General features: G+C 38.9%; 2 protein-coding genes across 2 annotated transcripts in view; one reads left to right on the forward strand and one right to left on the reverse strand.

The window, feature by feature from the left end:
- Window positions 1–12,870, reverse strand: part of LOC144653754 (protein SpAN-like) — a 177,039-nt gene extending 164,169 nt beyond the window's left edge. Inside the window, exons 1-10 of the mRNA XM_078513849.1 lie at window positions 12,807–12,870; window positions 9,938–10,111; window positions 9,056–9,179; window positions 8,123–8,214; window positions 5,527–5,610; window positions 5,265–5,422; window positions 5,038–5,125; window positions 3,562–3,936; window positions 2,754–2,801; window positions 973–1,143 (exon numbers count right to left, since the gene is read on the reverse strand). Of these exons, the coding sequence (XP_078369975.1) occupies window positions 973–1,143; window positions 2,754–2,801; window positions 3,562–3,936; window positions 5,038–5,125; window positions 5,265–5,422; window positions 5,527–5,610; window positions 8,123–8,214; window positions 9,056–9,179; window positions 9,938–10,111; window positions 12,807–12,870 (1,378 nt within the window). The remainder of the gene's footprint in view (window positions 1–972; window positions 1,144–2,753; window positions 2,802–3,561; window positions 3,937–5,037; window positions 5,126–5,264; window positions 5,423–5,526; window positions 5,611–8,122; window positions 8,215–9,055; window positions 9,180–9,937; window positions 10,112–12,806) is intronic.
- Window positions 12,871–13,385: 515 nt separating this feature from the next.
- LOC144655150 (uncharacterized) lies at window positions 13,386–14,456 on the forward strand. The gene has a single exon (XM_078515363.1). It carries the CDS (start codon window positions 13,386–13,388, stop codon window positions 14,454–14,456), a length of 1,071 nt encoding a protein of 356 aa, XP_078371489.1.
- The last annotated feature ends 2,565 nt before the right edge of the window (window positions 14,457–17,021 follow it).

Raw genomic sequence — 17,021 nt, forward strand, 5'->3', positions numbered from 1 at the left:
GTACAATATATTCACAAAACGAAATAATAAAAATATAACTTAACGGAGTAAAGTGTAGGCCAAAGAGGCTGACCGTAGAATGTCACAAGTCTCTCAACGAACTCTATTTCAAACACGCTAACCATAAGTCCTCGCGTGCTACGCTCGCACCCAGTTCTCTGGTCCGTGTCGGCAAAATAGTAATTTATGTTTATTAAGACTATCACAAATTACATTATTCGCGACTCGTGATATTTTTTATCTTGCGCTTTCGATCTATTTTCCCGACGGAAAAACACATGCAGGAGTATAGAATAGCCCTTAAAATACAGTATCATACAGTAAGTGTCGCAAATTTTAGGCGAGTCTCAAAATCTTCGCTAATAAACTAGTTTCTACGAACCGAGCTCTCAAAAAGTAAATCTGATCTCGGAATCTTGATTTTTACAATTTGTGTTTCGGAATCTCGCAAGCCAAGCAAACGTTTAACCTAAATGAACTGTTATACAACTACAACTGCAAAACAAAGACAAATCACGATACACTGCTCAACATCGCATACCGCTACTGTGAAACACGTAGGCTTGGATAAATAATGCTAGTAAATTTCCATTTTGGCTGAGTTCTTTTCTTCTAATCCGTAAATAAAGCACACAAAAATGGAATAACGTATCCTACTATTCATTGCAAATACAAATAATTTCACTCTACTCTACACACAATTGAATAGAGACGGCAAATTTTTGCTGTTTTCCTTAAACGTCATGCTTAACCTTATATTAAATCACAAACTAATACGCTAATGGCGTCTATATTTAATTTTGTTTCTTGGGGTGGGAGGGGGTACTTAAATTTAACGAGTATTAAATTGGACTGACACAAATTTTAGCGAGCACTAAATTTAGCGATTTTTGCCCAACTCGCTAAAATCGCTAAAATTAGTAGCCGCTAACAATAGTAACCTTAAGGTATCAAATATAGAGCAGAGCTTACCGCAGTTAGCCCATTGTCCAGCGTAGACGGCATCAAACGAACACCACAACTTATTATGATTAATACTGGTGCAGGAATCATAAGACACTCCCTCATACACGAATGGAAAAACACAACAACGGCCTTGAGGATCATCTGTCTTCTTTCCAGGTGGACATGCATATGGTTTCCCTATCCAACAAACACGTCATCATAGTATTGAAACTGTAATTTTGACAACTTATTACTGGGTCAAATAACCGCTGTGCTTCTAAGGGCCTGTTTACATGATTCCGGAGTGATTTTCATTCCGGAACGAAACTCGTTCCAGAATGAAGTTCGTTCTGCATTCACATGACAGAGTCGACCGGCTCAACCTAAGGCGTTTTGACGTGCGTGGTTTTCGCGCGAGATAAAAACAAGATGGCGCATGTTTCGCGCAAACATGTTTAATTGCGAACAATTTGACCATAGGGCTGCTTCTTTGGGCTAAACAGTAAATGCTTTTACGTTTATTCGCTCTGAGTTCAAACTGTGGCCTCCGTATGCGGTTTCATTAGATGCAGTTTCATCTCGGAACGAAATTCGTTTTGTGTTAACACGCTACCAGAATGAAAAGTCATTCCAGAACGAAAATTTCATTCCGGAATGAAAGCCGGAATTGACTCATTCCGGAATAACTTGAATTTCGTCTCGGTATCATGCAAACAGATACAGTGACAGCGTCGATCGGCTCAACCGTAGGCGTTTTCACGTGCGCAGTTTTCGCGCAAGATCAAAACAAGGTGGCGCATGTTTCGCGCGAGATCAAAACAAGATGGCGCAGGTTTTGGCGCAGGTTAGTAAAATGTATACAAAATTTTCATCAAAACAGTAAGGTAAACTTGTATCTTTGATGCTATTTTATTAAGTGGGAAACTATTTTAATACAATTTTCATGGCTGACAAAAATGGGATTCAGGAAAAAAACCTGCTTCGCATAAGTGCGCTGGCTGGAAAAAAATATTTGAAATTGATACTGGCTGGCAATCAGAATTAGGTAAAATTCGCTGGAAAAACCTGCTTCGCATAAGTTCGCTGGCTGGAAAAAAAATATTTGAAAGTGATCCTGGCTGGCAACTCGAATTAGGTATCTACTGCTAGCTGGCACTGAAGAGCGGATATTATTTTCCCACGGTGGTTAATTATTAACCGTTAATCACTTATTGGGTGTCCAGTAATCGTTTCCGGCAACGACCAATCGATTTTGAAAATTTTCTCGTCGGGTACTCCTGTGGTTTCCAAATTCATATCTGCCGCGAAAACTAATCTTTGCCAAAAATAGTCTGATCCAATTTACGTTCAGCTAGCTGGCGATATATTAACTATGAAGTTCTGGCTTTTGCGTCAGGCGAGGAAATCGACAACGCTGATAGATGATCTGACAGATTAGATTAGTGTACACACTCTAGGTGCGCAATGGAATGTGTGAAACTAATTAAGGGATTAGTTACTTGAGCTCAAAGCGTCTTCGTTTCTATGGTGAAAAGGGGTCCCTGGTGCGTGCACTAAGAATCGGGCTCTGACTTCTTTGCACCCCCTCCACAACATACTCGGACCTTTTACGCGTATGAATTTGTTTGTTAATTAACTCAAAATAAAATCGATCTACTTACTACTCATGAGTTCCCTGTAAATGCCACCGTACCAGCTGTGATGATTAAACTAATTATTTCCTATTTGGCTTTAATCATTTTTTTTGTAATATGACAACGCTATTGCAATAAGGTGTAAATATTTTAAAAGATATTATCAATATGTACCCGTTGTTGGTGGTAGCTGAGTAGTTGTCGGTGCCAAAGTGGTTGGTCCTACAAATTCAAAAAGTGATTCAGTTAGTTATCAGCAATGCCCATTCTCTGAGTCAATCCCAAAGAGGGATGGACATTTTTAGACTAACAGCAGTTTCTCGCTGTAGAGAAGAGAAGTGCTACTTTTAACAATTGTTCTAGTTAGTGACTGATCTCTCTTGATCAGAGGTTTCTCATTTTATCATGACCTCCCTAAAATTAATTGGCAACAAGTTTCTCAACAGGTTTCTCGTGTTTGTCGATGGAACCACCAGCGGAAACGCGTTAAAATTATGGGATACATTTTCAGGTCATCATCACAACGCCATCAAATGTCCTTGATTGAATAATGCCCCTTCTCCCCCTTACACTAATGCAAGAGAGGATAAGGGCTATCTTGACTAATGCACAAAATTACCCTACTAATATATGCCAGAAATGTGGGCATTGTTGAAACTGACGCATGCGTAGTAATACTTTTCAAACCCTTGCAATATATCCTCTCTTGACTAATGCACAAAATTACCCTACTAATATATGCCAGAAATGTGGGCATTGTTGAAACTGACGCATGCGTAGTAATACTTTTCAAACCCTTGCAATATATAAAGGAAGCAATCTTTGTTTGCTTGTTTGTTTTTCTTTTAAGTTAATAACATATATATTTGGCCAGTTTTGTCTTTGCAGAATTGGAGCTCTGTCTTTACTTAAGAATTGGCACTGGGAAGACATTCCTTTAGGTTTAAACTGAAATAATTAGCAAAAGCATCAATCAACTCACGAGCGCCGGCGTTACCACAATACCGAAGGGAACACACAGGTGTGTCCTGTAGCTCATACACAAAGAAACCACCGCAGTTCTTCACTTTAATGTTGTTGCTCCAGAGACAACAGTTGCTTCTCCAGTGATAGCAGACTTGACGTGTCACCACACCTTGCTGGACAGTAGGATGTGCGCCTCTCAGCCAACCTGGAGCGTGCGTACCGCAGCGTCTTACAGCAACACATTGGTCAGGCATCTGGTCTCCTGCAGCTCCCGTGAAACGGTACCAACCTGGCGACAGGTCCCGTCGATCACATCTCACGTTGTTTTGAGCTGTGTTGCCTTTAGAGCGGTCAGCTGAACTCAGGATCTGGTAATTGGAACATTCATCACCTTCAAAGAGAAATCATACAATTTTTGTTTAAGCTGTAGTCGCGGCAAGAATGCAATTCTCTAGTTCGTCTTAGGGTGTATCATATTTCTTTAAGTCACTTCCGTCGTATCACCAATGCACGGCTACAATGGATGGATGGATGGATATTCTTTATTTAAAAGCATGGTCAAATCATCAGCTAATAACTAATAACAAAATAAACACAAATGTCATTACATATCTTATGAATTGAATGTACCTGATGTGGTTGGCAACTGAGTGGCTGTTACTTCGTAAATCCTTGTATTATAAATTTATATGTACATATTTACGTTAATAGAAAAGTAAGATTGAATGTTTTATGTCGGTCTGTTTCTACCTCAGAGGAGCATTTCATAATTTAAAAAGTCGAGTTTCCCCGCCTTTCTTCAATCCTGTTTTCAAGATTGAAAATTCTTGCTGAAGAGCTGTTGGTCTTATGTGTTGGTGTTTCAAGAGTTTGCCGATTGCAGAATATCTGAGTTCGTTAACACTTAATCTGACTTCATTTGTGCAAATCTTAAGTTATTTAATCAAAGTTTTTCTATTTTTAACTAAAATTCAAATGTAACCGATGTTTTGAACAATGAATTAATCGCAAAATTGTTTGTCGTGTTATTAATTTACTATTTACTTTGAAAAAATCCTTAAAATATTATATTGAGAAAAGAAGCGAGCCTCTTGCAATAGTGAAGCGCGCGAGTGACGTCATAATTCAGACTAGACTCAGCCAAACAAACTGGAATTGCGTTTTCTACGTTTTCTAAAACAGCCGGTCCGGTGTTCCTAAAACACTTTTTTAAAACGAAACTTCGCCTATATTCCCTCTATTTCTCTCACAACACGCCGATGTTTTCTGAGCGTCGTGGGGAGTATAATCCTATGCATTCTATTTTTAGACCTCGCGCGCTTCGCGCTTACCCTGTGAACAGGTAACTGTTTCCTAGTTGGCCAAACCGAACTAAAAATGGGCGAGCAGAGCGAGTGAACTCCGCTCGCCTCTCGCACCCATATACCTCTCTGGGAAGCCTGTTCACAAGCTATTTTCAGTTCATAACAGATAGCATGACTTAACAAACCACCTGGTCTTTGTCCGCACTGTTCCTTGTACAGGAGGTCTGCTTGCTGTGCATCAATGGAACTTAAACCTCGCCTCTGACCAATACTTTCCTTGAACAGTGAAACATCAGATTAGCTTATGCAAAGATAGTAAAAGTGCTAAAAAATAGTAAATAAGCAATTATCTCAATTGTATGTTAATATTTTTTGTAGGTTGATTTCGATTATCTAGCCATATAAAGTGACTTACTCCTGGTGAGCCGGGTGGTATTTTAACTTGTATTGTTGGTAGACTGTTGTTCTTGGAGAAAAAATTCTTGCCGTAATGCATCAAGCTTTTATAGTCGTATTTCGTGCCAAGCGAATCAATCGTCGAACGGTTATACTTTCGAAAATTATTTTCGCGACCTGAAATAAAATGAAATGGTGATCATCAGGGACCTTGACTGAGGTGTAAAGAAAAGAAAGCAGACATTGCAAGGATGAATTGAGTCAAACGCGACAATACTTACCGTCTCGTATGTTTTGAGTCAGTACTGTGATGTAAGTATCTCTGTCAGGACGAGACTGCTCGTGGTAGAAACCAATCGCATGCCCTGTAGAGAATCGTTTCAATGCTGTAAGTTTCTAGTTTAACCTTTTTTAACCCTCATACTTACAAACCAATGAATTCCTCGACCGTTGTACATGGTGGATAATAGAACCTTTCTTAAGATTTTCGTTGTAATATGGCGCAGCAAAACTATTTTGCATTGAGATGATAGCTCTAATCTTCAATGGGCGTCAAAAGTCCTTGGGACAGTTGGATGAAATTGATACTAAGGGACGGACCATTATTTTCTTGGAGGGGGGGGGGGGATGAAAAATTTTCCTCTGCAAACTTTTTTTTTTAGTTTATGCACCTCAGCAAACATTTTTATTCGAAATTCTAACTATTTTTTGTTATACATATCGTGTTTGCAAACAATTTATTTTGTCTTTCCAGGCCCTGCAAACAATTTTTTTCAATATTTTTCATCCCCCCGCCCCCCCTCCAAAAAAATAATAGTCCGTCCCTAATTTAAAATTCCCGTTTTTTCACCTTTAATCTGCTGCCGCTTCTGAACCACTCCCCCACCCCCCTTTTCAATGTTGTACTCAAACGAGGCAAGTCTTGCAGATAGCAAATACAACATTGTTTCGGGGGGAGGGGGTTATATTGAAGGGGTGAGGGGTAAAATTTGTCCAAGGGACTCAAAAAGTGCCGACTGTCTCAACACTTTTGGCGCCCATTGTCTGAAGGTGATTTTTCGGTATATCTTGAAAATAAGAAACTAAATAACATGGACACAAGCATATATCATTCTGTAGAATAAGGTGATCACATTGGTACTGCGCTGCATTACGTAATATTAATTAGCGCGTAAATATCGTGATTATTGTAATTTTGCGATGACGTCACAAATCGGCTAGGCCTGCGCATAAACAAGGCCAAATGGTTTTAAGGCTAGAAATTGTGTTGAAAAACGTGCGTATGTCTGCTTTGCAAAGAAATTAATAGGATTAGGTTCCAAATAAATTATGCACCAACCAAAAATATATCAGGTTTTTTGTATCGCATCTTAAAGCTGCTTAGAGCAGAGGAAAAAATCGAGCGTGTGTGACGAGGAAAGCTATCGGACGCCACCAAAAACTGTGTTCCTGGGAAAAGCGGTCCATTCTTAGAAAAATCCCAAGGTTTAGGAATGGGACGGGTCGATTTACTGTCTAGAAACTAATGCGGTAAGCAGGCGCCAGCGCAAGACACGTTTCGTTCAGAACAGGACAATGTTTTGGCGTAGCAAATGGTATAAGTTCCTCGAAGCACGGCAAAAGGGACTATTTACAGAGCGGAATGTGAAAAAGATTCTACAAATTGCACGAAAGATCAAACTTGAATGCGATGACAGCTTGTGGACAGGACGCATTGCGTATCTCTTAGCTAAAGAAGAAGTATTTTTAACATGGTAAATCTAATTACATGACGATGCACGAAAGAAGAACATATAACTTTCATAACCTTTGATCTGTTTTGAGGACGCATCTCCGATACCGTGAAGTCTCTAGATAAAGGCGTAACTTCCAGAATAATTGCAAGTATGAACAAGACAATGGATTAAATAATTGTAAACAATGGACAGTGTACATATATCGAATATATATTACTTTCCATTGTTTATTTTCGCGCATCATGGAACCTACGATCGCCTTGTGTGACGGTGTCACGCAACTACGTAAAACGTCACATGCCCGTGACTCTGACGGCTTTTCATGTTATTATTGACGATATTATTCATTTAATCACGTAATAATGCATGCAATTGAATGGAATCGCAACTTTCCGTGATTGTTCAACAAACAGCTTGTCAATAACATGTGAAAAACGGCCTCTTTTCCTTTCAGACAATGGGCGTCAAAAGTCCTTGAGACAGTTGGATGAAATTGATACTAATTTAAAATTCCCGTTTTTTCACCTTTAATCTGCTGCCGCTTCTGAACCACTCCCCCACCCCCTTTTCAATGTTGTACTCAAACGAGGCAAGTCTTGCAGATAGCAAATACAACATTGTTTCGGGGGGAGGGGGTTATATTGAAGGGGTGAGGGGTAAAATTTGTCCAAGGGACTCAAAAAGTGCCGACTGTCTCAACACTTTTGGCACCCATTGTTGCTCTACCAAATGACATCACCAAAATGACGTCATCAAATTTGCCCTTTTGGATCCGCCGTCTTAGATTAAACCGTTTTCTCAGGAATTCAAAATTCAAATTGATGCAAAATTCATCCAATATGAAAATGCCTGTGTTAATTCATCAAATTTGCTTACAGAGGCCTCGATTTGACAAAGTCGTGAACTTACTGCAGGAAATCTTGTATAAAATAAGGACCAATGAAGGAAGTTAGCTTTCGCAAGATTGTCTAAACGCAAGCGTATTCGCTTTGGGTTTTTTCAGATGTACCCAATTAATCCATGCACATATTACTAGAACGAGTTATTATAGGCATTTAGGTTACACTCCAATAAAGACCAGCTGCGTATCAGCCAGAATTTTATATAAGCAATTTAAATCAGACTTTATGTGGAAATTTACCAATTTCATGAGCGACGATTCCTCTAAACCAGCATCCTTGCGCAAGATTGATATTTTGAGGGCGTCCTGTCCTTCCCACAAATGACGAGCACCTGAAAGATAGTACTTGGCATATTACTTTCAAAAGACGATGGGTTTATTTATATAATATACCTTAGATTTCAAACTCAAGACCTGGCTGCTCTTCAACAAATTTAAAAAAGGGAAAACAAGTTCCCTTTACAAATTATTATAAAGCAAACAAGGTATTGCACTCAAACGACAGAAACAAAAAGTTGTCTGCTTGACAAAAAAAAATCATACATTCGGAGCCACAATTCAACCGACCGCTGCAAGGCTGGTCTGCATGGTTATGTCCTTCATTCGCATTTCGCAAAAAGTAAAATTGACCATTTTTCCCTTTTTAAATTTCATGTTACGCCTTTTTGTCTGAGAAATGCTACTACCTACGTAGAAAACGCATAAGTTGCTGAATGGGCTCCGTTTGAATACTTAATCGGGTTTAAATTTCTCTTCTATAAACTAGTTTTTCGCTGAATGCAAAACAGACCCCCCTCTTGTATTTAGTGAAAAACAATTTTATACGAGAGCAAACTGACTGGAAAAGTGCTAGACCTGGCTAGCTTAACAATGATTTTAACAGCCTAGGTGGAGCAATTTAAAAAATTAGACTAAGAGTTTTTTCTTATATGAATCCATTTCATTATTAACACCACTAATTTCGTTTATTGTTTATTTCTTTATACTTACTTCGCTAGAAATCTAGGGAAAAATGGTCGTTCTAAATAACATTAAGACACTTTCAATTTTGTTTTTGCATTTTGCAAGTTAATTGTTTTATTTTTGTTATCTTTAAAAAAAAAACGAGACAAATACTCAGCGAGACAAAACAAAGCATTTTTTATCAATAGTTATATTTAAATCTACACTTACCCGGCACCAAATACGAAGTTGATGTAGGCTTGTTCACTTGTTCGCCTTTTAAACCGGATGCAGGTTTTTGTGGTCCATTCTTCCATTCCTGCTCTAATGGCGGCCACAGCACTGGAATTGCCAGCTAACACAGTATAGAGCAACTAGTTTAGTTTTATTGCTACTCCCACTTTCGATAAAAGTATCAGAAGCCGTTTAGTGATCTAAAATGAAGTCATTTCGGGCTAAATCAAAGTTTAATATACTAAGGTACACTCAGCTAGCTGCAAAACGGTAAAACATTTTTTTCGACAGGGATTAGAAATTCGACCATTCTCGACCCCAGAGCTATTGTCTTTTGCGCAAAAGGGGTCGAGAATGAAATTCGACTAGATGTCATCATCACTGCACATGCGCTTCGGCGTAACATGTAATTTCCGTGGGGGTCGATGATTCATTGACGTGCGCGATTGCTCTCGTTGCTAAACAAGAAGCAAACAAAGTAAATTACATAATGATACATGTCATCTGTTTTTAACAGACACTTTATCTAAGGTTGTGACAAACGCGGTGGATCTTTGGCTTGAGGCTTGTAAGCTTTGTGCCTATTACGGGTTACCCTTATAAAACATAGTAGATTGCTTATTTTGGGCGGTATTTTTTTTAATTCTAAATTTTTTCAACAGTAGCGAGACCCTGTTAGGGGTTTAGGTATAAGGGATAACTCATAAAATTATTTTAGGGATAGGGATAAATTTTTAAATAATTATAGAGATAAGGGATAACAACTCAATTAAATCAAAAAGATAGGGATAGGGAAGCTTTACGCCACGCATGCTAAAATTTTTGGGATAAGGAAGAACGTAACTCCCTCAGTAGTAGTCATTGAGAGCGTCAGCTTACCAAGACTTAAATGTATCTTATATGGGACGACTCCATTTGGCCACAGCCTGAATCTTGATGATCCTCTTTTGCGGGAGCTATCAATATCCTCTCCTGCCTCGGCCTTTTTGATTTGTTCCTTTGAAAGGATCATGTCTCCCTCGAACAGATTGGGGTCATGGATGCCCAAATTTTCTGCAATGAAATGGTAGTCGATTTATAAGGTGGTTCCTCAATCATTGTAGCGTGCGAATACAGCCGGCTCTCATCGCTCCCGGCCGGTTTAGCGTTTCGAACCGCCCGTGAGCTATGAGAGGCTATAAGACGTGAGCTATAAAACGAACTTCGTGCCTCGCTGTGAAAGCTTCGCTTTCCAAGGACGCCCCTTTGGAGTTCAACGGAGCGCAACAGTCACAACAGTCAGCGGTCAATACTTTTCAAAATAATGGCGTTGAAAATGATCGCATGAGTTTTGTCGAGATTCAAAGCATTGAAACGCCGCAAATGAGTATATTTTGGGTCGCATAATGAGCTGATTACGTGGAAAATATACGCAACAGTGCATTTTAAAGAGGTAAGACGAATTTTATTGATCAGTTTTAACTGAAGACCTCTGCTCCCTCTGGCTACAATCATTCATGTACGCTTTCAAAGCGAAATCGGATTAAATTCTGTGGAGTCAGGGTCAGATTTTCTCATGCTTGCTATTCAACTCGCATTGATGTGTTTAACCAACAATATTCTTTAAATAGAAATATTGAACTTGAACACATAAAAAGGTTCGCGAAATATGTATGATATCCTTGCGGAACAGGTTCCGGAGAATGCCGTCATTAATGACGTCATAAATGGAACCGCAACGGACGCAAACTCTTTATCTTCCACATAGTGAGCCGCTACCGTTGCTAAGAGATCTACTTTAAACTTATTTCAACCCCTTTCGTTTTTTTTTAGAATCAACAAACAATCAAGGAAATTATTTCGGCGATGATTTCAAGCAATGAGAACGTATAAAATGTAAATGTTTTATACTGACATTTGCTTTACCTGCAAAAGTCGCTGTGGCCGTTATTAGCCACAAGTTTACTGTGTTTGATGTTATTTCTGCGCGTTGTTTAATGCGATTGTTGCCTGCCGATGAACGGTTACTTCAATATGACACGGCTAGAAAAAATGCCAACTATGTTTTGATAAATTTGCATAACATAGCTAATAGAGAGCTCACCCATCCAACTGTGTCCATCAGAATGAGCGTTCGTGCCAAAAGGTGTAATAAGCAGGAAAAAGAAAACTTTATAAATTGTCCATAAAGTAAAAAAGACATTACTTACATGTTAAGTTAAAAGTTCATTGAGGACACTAATTAAGAGATAACAAATAAAAATGTTACTCCTGAACATATAATTGCAAATCGAACGTTTGGTTCTTTGGCAGATACCTTTTTTTAATAGTTTTTGATAATAACGAAGTTGTTGTTGTTTTCAGTTCGTTGATAAACTAAGTTCCTTTCTATCTACCAACAAAAATAATTAAATCCTAACTGACAAAGGGCAAATTTCTATCTCCGGTAACTTTAAAAAATATCTCAAACAAAAATATTGTAGCTGTCATGGAAACGAAACAATTAATTTCACTTTTAGTCCCAAGTTTATTTTTATATCAAGGTTTGTGACATGATTGCTCTTATCATGCTAATCTTTCGATCACTTGACACATGTAAGATAGGCCAACAATAGTGTATTTGGAAAGAAGGCTGAACTTAGCGGTCAGTTGACATAAAAAAGGATATTGTGTCAATATAATACATCACAGTTTTAAAGGGGAAATAATTGCGAGCCATATAGGCAATATATGAGAAAATAGCTATCGAAGCAATTAGTTTGCCTTTCTGTATATTTCAACAAATTCAATTAAAACAAAAATGATTTCACAGTTACGTGACTTGAAGACATTTCTAATGGAGGACTTTAGTTATGTACTTAATTGATTGTTTTGTTATCTGGTGCTTTTTTGCATTTTTCATTACGATTCATTTGCAAAGAACGTAAAAACAGTAGGGGCAATGAGATTTTAAACGCTGAAAAGAACTCGTAAATGATTTTGTGTGTAACTTTGCGACGAGGATAAACTCAACCCAATTCAATTCAAATGGCCGGTTTTTTCAACCTCAAGTGCATAAATTTATTCTCTTTTGAAAAGACAAAATTCCAGCGCTCTTATATTCCATCTCCGTATAAGCAAATTACGCTGTTTTAAGACTTGTAGGTTCAAGAATATTATTTGTTTATTGAGAAAGAAAACTACTTGCATGATAAATCTTTATAGGCATTGGTCCTTCGCTTAACTGAATAGCAAACAAGCTAAACAAAATCTCACTCACAGCGACTTCGCATCAGGTCCTCGACATCTCAACATATAGTAGAAAAACAAACAGCACGCAACCTCGAGGTTCGTGTTAACGAACATTCAGATGTCAATAAGCAGTTAGAGCCAGCCAAGCACATCAGAAAGCACCCTAATCACAAGTACACGTGGAATGTTTTAACCACTGCCCACTCATGGTTAAAAAGAAGAATAAAAGAAGCATTCTACATTGCACGCTACCGCCCTGAGCTAAACAAACAAGTGCAATCACTGGACCTCACCTTGTTCCCAATGGGAACAGGTATTACATAACTGGTGTTATCTGAACTATAAGAAAGTTGAGCGTATGCAGATTTTTTCACTCTGATGATGATCGAACAGATCGAAAACGTTTTTTTTAATAAGTATCAATTTTAACAGCTTTTACCTTTAGTTTTATTTTTTAACCTTTTATCGGCGAAATGTATATATCAACATATAGTATTTTAGAGTATTTTTTTTACATTTAGAGACGCCTATAGCTTACCGTCAGGGTTTTCCGATGCACCAAGCACTGCTGTAACAAGCAGAAGTACACCAAACCACTTCATTTTCTTCCTTTCGCCAGAGCTTGTATAACAGTGGAGTGCAGCTTCCAACTGATGGATCTGCAGGGTGAACCTGGAATTTTATTGGATCAAGTCGGCGACTTAAAAGACCACTTGAGGCCAATCAAAACTAATCGAAAATGAGGCCCTGTTAGGGGGGGGGGGGGGGGGTTCAGTTATCCCTTATCCCTTTAATTCGGAGCACTGTTATCCCTTATCCCTTAAAGTATCATCAGCGTTATCCCTAAAAGTATCTTTGGTGGAGTTATCACCGTACAGAGAAGTGAAATCGTATTTCTAATGATTATCAAGAGTGAAAAAGACGTTTTCAGCTAAGACAGCCGTTATTTCATCCCTTTCAGGCCATTCCCTAAGGTAACTAGAAATTGTTTAAGGTATTTGAAAGTAAAAGAAAAGAACCTTTTGTTTTTTAATATTGAATTCTTGTTGCTTTACCAAACAATCATCCCTGAAATTTGGGTTAAGTGCTGTTGGCGAAATAAGAAATAATAATCTTCATGCGTTATTCGCAGATCAGCCACAGGATCCAAATTTCAATCCATGATTGTACGTTCCCACCGGCTGGAATCCGCCCCGAGAGGACTCAGAACTCGATCGAAGACAAACCCTTTCATCTGCGGAAATCACTGCGAAGGAACACTTCAGTTAACCAACCGCAATGGAAGGACAATCTTTCAAGACAGGACAGAGCTGAGCTCAAAGAACTCAAAAGCAACCAAGCGGTCAGAGTTCTTCCAACCGACAAGAACTTAGGCCCTGCCCTGATGTCAACAGACTGGGTGAAAAATGAGACACTTAGACATCTGAGCGATGAACTCTCTTATTCCAAGGTCACCCTGGAAGATTGGTATGTTTATCGTGACAATGTTATTAAGCGACGTGAACAGCTTATGTCAACTTACTGTCAGTTAATTGTTCCTAATGTCGCTAGATTCCTTCGTAGTTACGATCATTTTATAACTCCGGCTAAATTTTATGTTATCCCTAAGATACATAAAACACCTATGGTGGGCAGACCTATTGCTGCTAGTCATTCTTATATTACTAGACCTATCAGCATTTTTGTTGATGAGCTTATCAAGCCTAACTGGCTACGTATGCCTACTGTACTTAGGGATTCTAGCGAGTTAATTCAATTATTGGAGAACACGGTTCTGCCTCACTCCAATTGCTTTCTTGTCACCGCGGACGTTGTTTCCCTTTATCCCAATGTGGATACCAAGAAAGCATTGGTAGCCCTCGACCTCCTCCTTCGAGAGGCTCTAGCGCCCAAGACTCCATTGTTGATTCAGCTCGCTAGGCTGGTTTTAGAGAATAATTTCTTGTCCTCGGAGTTTAGCTCCGACATCTTTCATCAAGAGTATGTTATCGCCATGGGCACCCCATTTGCTGTCACGGTAGCCAATGCGTTTATGTATCAATATGAGAAAGATATCGTAGAGCAATATTCTAGTTATCTTGCTCTTTATCGGCGGTATATCGATAATATCTTCGCCATTTGGGTTGGCCCCAGAGATACCCTTCTAGAATTTCTGGACACTCTTAACAACAAAACGGGATCGTATTAAACTTACTTATTGTATTAGCGATAGTAGCATTTCCTTTCTGGATCTGTTTCTCTATAAGGATACTACAAACGTACTGCAGTTTTCAACATTTCAAAAGCCTCTTAACAAATATCTATATACCGTAAAATTCCAGTTATAAGCCCTGGGCTTATACAACTCCGTAAGGAGTTTTGGATGGGCTTAAAAGCGGAGGGGCTTATATCCGGGAGGGCTTATAAGCGGAATAAAAAAAACGTTTCGAAACGAGCCACGGGAGTGTTGATCGAAATACGTTTTTAGGTTAAAAACGCATAATAAAGCAATATTTAGCCCTGTTCAGTACTGTCATTCGGCACAGGGGGGCTTATATCGGGGGGGGGGGGGGGCTTATAACCGGATGCATTTATTTGTTTATAGGTAGATGGGCCTATAACTGGGAGGGCTTATAAGGGGGGGGGGGGGCTTATAACCGGAATTCTACGGTATACCCTTTGAGTCGTTTCATCCATCTAGCAACAAGAAGGCCTTTATTAAGGGGGAATTAATGAGGTCCGCTAGAAATAGTTCTTCCCTTGAGTCTTTTTCCGAGACCAGAGAGAAATTCTGGGGGCGGCTACGAGTTAGGGGTTATCCTTTTAGATTTTTGCTCCCACTGTTTCGTGAAATTAGATACAGTGACAGGAGAAGGTGGCTTATGCAAAAACCTAAAAATAGGTCTAAGGTTAACAAGACTATTGTCTTCAAAACCACTTATAACTGTAGTCACGCACGTATCAAGCATGTTATTCAGCCAGATGCTTCCAGATTTGGATTGCACTGTTTGTTACAAATCTACTGTAACTTTAGCTAGTCTTTGTAAGTAAGTTTTTTTGGGGCCCACAGTTTTAGCTAAAACTGTGGGCCCCAAACAGTTATGTCACACTCAAAACAGTATCTAGGTATATATACAGGTATACTTGATTGTATTGTTAAACTCCCTGAAGAAGTGTGCGCTAGTCACACGAAACGCGTAGGAGAAAAAAAAAAGTTTTACAACTCAAGTAGTTCGCAGACGTGCTGCTCACTGGTTTTACTTTAAAAAATACTAGAAATTTTTTAAGGTATTTGAAAGTAAAAGAAAAGAACCTTTTGTTTTTTAATATTGAATTCTTGTTGCTTTACCAAACAATCATCCCTGAAATTTGGGTTAAGTGCTGTTGGCGAAATAAGAAATAATGGTCTTCTTTTGTATTTTATGATGAATTCATACCGATTATCTGCAAAATACCAGACAGCCATCAATACGTGCTATCGATTAGTGACCAGCTTTTGTTGATAAAGAGTTTATTTTGCACGGAAAGATCAGTCAATGTTTCTCCATGCTCTGGAGATTTAACATTGACCTTCATTCGCTGACGGCATACTGTACCTTTTCAGCTGCATCTGCACTTGACAAAATTGGTAAGAAATGTTTGAGTTTAATTTTTTTCCGATATACTGCATTCAAAAATTAATTCTTTCAATTCTACAACTTGTGAACAAGCCAAGGGCCGATTTTTTTTTTGATCGATGTCTCGGTGTTGTGGTTAACCTCTGCTGAGGTACGATGAACCACCAACGCCTCTTTTCGATCTGCCAACATCCATGAGCTTTTTTGGGTGGGGGGATGGGGGGGGGAATGGGGGGGGGGGGGTCGAACGATGGTAAACGAAGAAAAAAGTGAATCAAATATTAATGTAAATCGGCACAACAAATAGACCTTTTTCGTGTCCCCAAATTAATATGGATTTTCCCGAGCTAAGTAAGTTATTTGAGAGGCACTGTTAGGGGTTTTGGGGATAAGGGATAACAGGAAAAATAATTTTAGGGATAAGGGATAACGGGAAAAATATTTTAGGGATAAGGGATAACAAGAATAGTTTAAGGGATAATAGAGAACAAGCTCTATGACGTCCGGGGTCTGTTTTTAACACACTCAGCTTGTCTTATTTACACTTTTGCTTAAATTTTTTACACCCTTGATCGGTTATCGGTCGTAACGAGTTAGTTCAAGCAACACGTTGAACCCAAGAGCACCGCTTTTGTCCCGGATGGCATGAGGTGAGAGACCAAATTGATTCACTTGATTTCGAGCTGCCTCATACAGAAGTGGTAGATGTTTCCTTAGGCAGTTCACTTTTTTCTTCGTTTACCATCGTTCGATCCCCCCCATTCCCACTTCCCCCTCCCCGCCGAAAAAAAAAATTCATGGATGCTAGCAGATCGCAAAGAAGTGTTGGTGGTTCATCTTTTTTTCACTTTCCTCAGCCGAGGTTAACCACAACATCGAGACATCGATCAAAAAAAATTTGTCGGGCCTTGGCTTGTTCACAAGTTTTAGAATGGACAGAATTAATTTTTGAATGGCAGCATCATATTGAAAAAAAATTCAACTCAAACATTTTTTTTACAAATTTTGTCAAGTGCAGATGCAGCTGAAAAGGTACAGTATGCCGTCAGCGAATGAAGGTCAATGTTAAATCTCCGATCCAGAGCATGGGAAAACATTGACTGATCTTTCCGTGCAAAATAAACTCTTTATCGACTAACGCTGGTCAATAATCGATA

This window comes from Oculina patagonica, chromosome 5 (assembly GCF_052425735.1).
Source record: "Oculina patagonica isolate OP01 chromosome 5, crgOcupat, whole genome shotgun sequence".
NCBI classification, from domain to species: Eukaryota; Metazoa; Cnidaria; class Anthozoa; order Scleractinia; family Oculinidae; genus Oculina; species Oculina patagonica.